Source organism: Sceloporus undulatus, chromosome 6 (genome assembly GCF_019175285.1).
Source record: "Sceloporus undulatus isolate JIND9_A2432 ecotype Alabama chromosome 6, SceUnd_v1.1, whole genome shotgun sequence".
In the NCBI taxonomy this organism is placed as follows: Eukaryota; Metazoa; Chordata; class Lepidosauria; order Squamata; family Phrynosomatidae; genus Sceloporus; species Sceloporus undulatus.
In genome coordinates, this window is record NC_056527.1 from 37,556,667 (window position 1) to 37,563,369 (window position 6,703).

Genomic DNA, 6,703 nt, shown 5'->3' on the forward strand with positions numbered 1-6,703 from the left:
CTGTTCCTGTGCAGAAAAATGCTGGTTCTGCACAAACAACCATTTGGGATTTTTTTTCATAGAATAACTCCTGAATGCAAATAGCCTATGAAAACTTGTTTTCAAAGACTTTCTAATTACTGAAGTTACTGATTGATACATTCAAGAGAATCTTAGGGCCAAAACAGATGGCCCTGAAGGGGCAGTTCCAGCTGCCCCAACAAATGTGATTGGGGCCATGGCAACCACACCGCCGCAGCCCCAGTTCACCTTGAAGCTGGCTGAAAAAGGAGCGGCAAAGAGCCACTCCTTTTCAGCCAGCAAAAAGACCGCTTTTCCAGCTCTGCCACAGCCCAGGGGCAGCTTCCCGCACTCTGGCAGCATACCGTATCTAAACACCGTACTGCTGGAGCACCCAGAAACCGCTCATGTGTGGGCTGCCAGTGGCATGAAGCTGGCTTCCGGGTGTCTTGGGGCATGCATCATCTGCATGTCATGTCTCCAAGCCAGCTGGAAGTCCGATTTTGTTGCTCGGTCTGTTTCAGCCCTTAGTGAAGAATTACATGCCTAACTGAATAGACCGACCATCAGGAGAAGTATTTCACTCATTAGCACTGATTCTTGGAATTGTAGTTCAAACAACTCTAATGGTCATTCATTCTTGTTTCCATGCCTTCAAGTAGTTTGTGACATCGACTTATGATGACACTAGGATAAACCTATCACAGGAGCAAGGTTGGCAAGGTTTGTTCAGAGGGTTTGCCAGTTCCTTTTTTTGATTGAGAGAGTGTGACTTTGACCAAGGCCAGCTAGTGTGTTTCCATGGTCAAGAAGGGCCAAAGCCTAGTCTCCCAGGTCCTAGTCCAACACTTGGAGCACTACACTACTGGCTCTTTTAAGTAAACTGCAAAACACAAAATGAATTATCGTTGAATACTGGTACTGTTGATAGAGTTATGATTTCTTTGGTGGCGCAGTGGTTAATGCCTATAATGCAGCCACTCACTCAAAACCACAAGGTTGCGACTTCAACCTGAAAAAGGGCTCCGGCTTCACTCAGGCTTGCATCCTTCCGAGGTCACTAAAATGAGTACCCAGATTGTTGGGGCAAATTAACTTCAGTTGTAAACCCTTAGGCGGTATGAACGGTATGTAAATGAAGCTTGTTGTTGTTTTTCACTCATTTCTTAGTGTTTCAAGTGCTGTAGTCATTTTAAAAAAATTAAAATTAAAATTTTAATTATTTTTAAAGCAAAATTTTAGTAGTTAATTCTCTGTCCAAAACACATATCTGATTGCTTTCTTCCTCTTTTGGGTTTTGAATTTCAGCGGATGTCCTAAGTGAAGAAGCCATCTTGAAATGGTATAAAGAGGCACATCTTGCTAAAGGCAAAAGTGTTTTCCTTGACCAGATGAAGAAATTTGTTGAGTGGCTACAGAATGCTGAGGAAGGTAATACTTGATCTGAATCTTTAGCAAACCTCTTCCCTGTTCATGAGATATGCTGATGTTCAAAGCAGGCTCTTAAGTAATTCCCTGTCACCAAAGTTCTAAAAGACATGCCAGAATTAACTTCATTAGCTCCAGCTCATGGATTCTCCATTGATGAGCTGCCCTTCCGTTTATAATGGGCTGAATAGTCATGTATCATGAAGGGACGTTTTCAGGCTAATATCAATCTGGACACATACACATTTGAATTATTGATTTCAAACAGCAATTGAAATTAGTTAAAAATTAAATATTTCCACAATATCTGTTTTAATAGTTGGAAAAAAGCCTCATCTTTACCCCTCTTTTTCTTTTGATCTTTAGAATCTGAATCAGAAGGGGAAGAAAATCAAGATGGCTGAATGAAGCACAAAACTAAAGTCACGTCTGACTTGGAGGATTTTGTACTGTCCACGTGAAAGACTCTTATTTCAGTGTCATGCCGAAAATGCTAGGCTAGGCTTTCCTTTTGTTTAGAAAAATAAATTTTGGAGCCTTGAGATGTTAGATGCTGTACTTGAAACTCTCCATTTGGTGCACTGTACACTAATGTAGGCCAGGGACATTCAGCAAGGGAACATACAGGAAAACAGAAATAAATTACTTAAGGACTCCTTTTTATTAGCATCTTTCAGGTACTTTGGTGTCTGTCCATAGGGTTGTTTGATCTGTGCCTGTAGCTCAATATTGCTTGTGTATGTGATTTGACATGGCCACATTTTGGGGAATTAAATGGCTTTTATAACTTAATTTATGCTACTACTCATTTTTGTTTGTTTCAGAAGTAACTAAACTACTATTGGAATTCTTCAGCGGGATACCAGAAATTTCAAGACTGCATTTTATTTTATTGACTTGGCAAGCTACTTGTCTATTTGTTTGCATGGAGAATTTCCATTGTTCGATATGACACCTCCAGGAATGCTTGATCTTGATATAAGAATTTTCTGAGTCATTGGGAGTTTCCATATAAAATCCAATGGTGATGCATTACCAGAAATGGGAAGTAGTTTGCCATAGGGATACATAACATGGTAGAGTGGAAATCATGTGGGGATCTAGATGCTGTTGGATTGCAACTCCTGGCAGCCTTATTCAGAATACCCCCTGAGAGTCACACCTAGAGGACTCCTGGATTTATACCCCTGCAGATAGAATATTAGTAAAAATACCAGTATGACAGCAAAGCCTGGGTGGTGGTTAAATTGGAAATAGTGATCTTTCTTCATCTTTTTCTCATATTGCTATATTTCATTCCATTGTACTGAGTTTGAAACATGTCCAATCAATTAATTGTTACATGTCTAATCAATTAATTGGTTACATCGATAAATTAAAATACCTTTGTTGATTAAAAGCCCTCCTGTTTAATTGGCTGATTTTTTAAAAATAATAATAATAAGACAGAATATGCTTTAAAACAGCAAATGGCAAAGAATCATTCCCAAACAGTCATTTGTTTTTTTCTGTCAAATTGGAGATGATTGCAGGGATAGTGAGTCTGTGACTCTTCAGACGATGGCCTATAGTTCCTGTCATCTTCAACCATCAGTCATACTGTACTAGCTAGGGTTGATGAGAGTTGGAGACAAACAGTTAGGGCTGAAACAGACAGCTTGTCGCTGCCCCTTTGAAAGCAGGGTTGGGGCAGCAGCAACTGTACACCACACCCCCAACCCAGCTTTTTGCTGGCACAAAAATAAGCGGCAAAATACTTCTGAGCTGGCAAAAAGCTGGCTTTTCCATGGCCGCTGCAGCTTTGCAGCACTTCTGAGGCAAGCAGTGTTTAAACACCACACTGCCAAAGCTGCCTGCATTGTGAGTGGGCAGGCGGGGTGACACCGGCTTGGGGATGGCATCAGAGTGTGCGGTGTCTAAATGCCATGTTCTGACAATGTCCCCAAGCTGGCTCAAAGGAGCAGCCTGTTTTGCCCCTTAGTTCCCTGCCTCTGCCTGAAAACACTGGCTGACATGACACATCTTGAAGTATGCTTCTTGCTTTAGGACTATTGTTTTTTTACCTTGTGCAAATTTGAATCAATTTAGCTCATTAATCAGTAAAGTTATCTGATCTATTAATTGTTTTAATCAGATTCTTTTAAATGACACTCACTGTTTACTCTTCCTTTCCCACAAAGTCATGCTTTTTTCATTTGTCTTTCCCAAAGGTGTTTCAGCCACTGTGCCTCTCTAAACATCCTGCCTATAATATCATAGATCTCCAGAATTTGGGATGATTTCTAAATCTAAGCTAGGTTCTTCTTGCTGAATGTTTTCAAGCAGAGGTGAGACAGCCATCTATTTGGTGATACTTTTCTGCATTGGATTTCCTGCATCAAGCAGATCGCCTACAAAATATTTGTGATTCTGCAATTTCTTTAAGGTGGAATATGTACTTCCTTTTATCCTGTATTTTACCCTTATAAGACATATGAGAGAGAATTATTGTTTAAAACACTGAGTGTTTGGCTGTATGGCTAAGTGAGGATTGAAATCATATAAGAAGAGCCATGTTAGGTCAAAGGAGAGACTAAGTATTCTGTTCTTCAAATGGCCAATTAGAGCACCAAATGAAAAGTCTAGACCAGTGGTCTCCAAATTGTGCCCTTTAATAGATTTTGGACTTCAGCTCTCAGAAACTTCTGTCATGTTGGCCAATAGCGTGGGATTCTGGGAGCTGAAGTCCAAAATCCCTTAAGGAGCACAGTTTGGAGACCACTGGTCTAGACAAAAGACATGAGTGTGGTAGTGCCCTCCTGCTGTTTACCTAGTAATTGATATTCAGAGGGATCTTTTGAATGGAGGAATACACACACACACACACACACACACACACACACACACACACAGTGTGTTTATCCACAATGACTAGGAGCCATTGGTGGCCTTGTTTGACAAGAATTTGAATACTCATTTCACATAAGTGATCATCCCTATACATGCTGAAATAAAGGATTCCATAATTCCATCATACACTTTGCATAGTAGAATGTCATCTTCTTTTTCCTGAAATCTTCCATCATTCATCTTTAGTGAATGACCCAGATTTATAATAGTATAAGTGCAAGACATAAAGGGGTGGGAAATCTCTCTATCTACACCATGCTTTGCACCTCTGTCTTGGATCCTCTTATTTTCTCTGTAAGATGAGGACTGGTTTGTCAAATTCCCTTGCAACTACAGTCGGCTCAAGTTGGTTGTCACCACTATAAATTCGATAGTACAAATTCCACAATAATTGAGATGGTGGATGTTCCCCCAGTCCTTGTCTGACACCCTAACCATGATGACAACTGGCTTGAATTCAAAATACATTTTTGTCATCTGAAACATAAAATAGTACAGTATGTTCTTTCAACTTGTAGCATAAGAAGGCAAAGACCGTTCTATGGGCTTGACAGCTGTCAGCAAATTTACAATTGAAAGCACATTAGTTTCTGAAAGCTATGACAATTGAATAATGTAATTATTACTAATAGAACAGAATGTAACCATGTGGTGAAATAGTGTGTAACTATGGAATGCCTTTAAAAGTTGCTGTTACTGTTTTTAAGGCATTGAAGTAGTGAGATAACTGCCAAATATTTGTACATCTGGATGTGAGCTGGAGAGGTAGATGCACAGGAAAAAACAACAATTCTGTAAACAGACAGAATGCTAGGCCTTGAAAATTTATCCAGTCAACATGTGGGTTCCTGCAAGTTTGACAGCACTCTGTGGCTTTGTTTTTTAATGGAGTGGACCTCATGTCTCTCTTTGGCCACAGGTATGGGAGGTCTGGAGAAAGGCTATTGGATGCATAGTTTAAGCTTTGCTTTGGGTAAAGTTTGTCCTTTGCTATCTTGACATCTCAACCTTCACAACTCATCTGCTGTGAAAGGCAAACTTTTTCACAGGAAGCTGCTTTTATACTAGGACACTTAATAGTCCATCTAGTCAAGGGTTCTCTGTTCTAGTAGAACAAGGGTGGCCAACTGTGATAGATCTGTGGGCCATTTTTCTACCTCTTCATCCCTCCAGAAGCCTTACAGACTGCTGAAAATAGCAAACACATACAAGCACACTGTGAAGTGGCTCCTTTAGAAGAACAGCAGATGAAGCCTCCTTTTGGTCAGAAAACCCCACCACCACCATTCTGGAGGGGGCAAGGCCTGCAAGAAACGAAGAAAAAAAAACCCAAACAAAACCTCAGAGGCTACATGTGTCCCCATCCTAAGTAGTTTCACCCTCAGAGTTGCAGCTTACCCACCCCATGGGGTGAAACTACTTAGGATGGTTTTCTTCATCACTAGCTACATGATCCTTTTAACTAGAAATGGTAAGGATTGAATATAGGCATGGAAAAAGTGCTCCATCCATGGAGTTACAGCATCACTTCAAAAGGTACTACAGAACTGAGAACCCATCAAATCCCTGTGTTTGTAATTTAAAATGTCCAGATTGCTAAGTAGTAGTTGCTGCATAATCAAATTATTTAGGAAACAAGGCTATGGAGAAGAAACCTTTGCAGAAGAAAAGTATGTCGAAGATGGTCACTTGCCTGATAGTTGGGTTGGCTTGTTTTCTTGTGAGGGTATCAATGAGCTATTTCTAATTCCTGTGACAAGGGACTGAATTCAGGCCCAGGATACTGCTTCAGCCCAGGAATGGGCAGATGCAGAACAACTAATTGCCTTTCCTTTCCCAAATTTCTGCAGCCCATATGTGTTCCTTTTTTCAAAACTAGAAATAACCAGATAGTTGTATCCTGTTTTGAATAAAGGCTATTTCAGGTCCCTCAAAAGATTCCGTCACCTTAAAATGGAGACTCATGGCCTGGAACAGATGAGCCAAATGCACCATGCTGACGCTGATTTTAGGATTAGAGACCACACACCAACTGCATGGTCCCTAACCCTAGTATGTGCCGGCGGCGTAGTAATGTTTTTCTGGGTTCTTTTTACTCCAGATGGACGCTGTGTGGTCTGGCAGCTGCAGCGTCCCTCCAGATGGAAAAAGGAGCGGTCTGTACTGTGCCTCATATTACTGGGAAACTTGGGGTCCCAAAGCCTTTTGGTGCTAGGGGGTCTGTGGGGGTGGCTTATGGAGCCTTCACCGGGCATGCCAGATAATTTCCATCTTATTATTTATTATTATTATTATTAAACTTTATTTCTAAAGCGCTGTAATTATACACAGCGCTGTACAAAGTCGGTAAAATTAAAGAGTATATAAAAGCCTGCCCAAGGCGTAC

The 6,703-nt window shown here is 40.7% G+C and overlaps 1 protein-coding gene across 2 annotated transcripts in view; it reads left to right on the plus strand.

Moving 5' to 3' along the window:
* Positions 1-2,220, plus strand: part of BZW2 (basic leucine zipper and W2 domains 2) — a 49,012-nt gene extending 46,792 nt beyond the window's left edge. For both annotated transcript variants that reach the window (XM_042475852.1, XM_042475851.1), the window contains exons 11-12: positions 1,309-1,431; positions 1,795-2,220. In XM_042475852.1, coding sequence (XP_042331786.1) covers positions 1,309-1,431; positions 1,795-1,832 — 161 coding nt within the window. In that variant the 3' untranslated portion in view covers positions 1,833-2,220. The remainder of the gene's footprint in view (positions 1-1,308; positions 1,432-1,794) is intronic.
* The last annotated feature ends 4,483 nt before the right edge of the window (positions 2,221-6,703 follow it).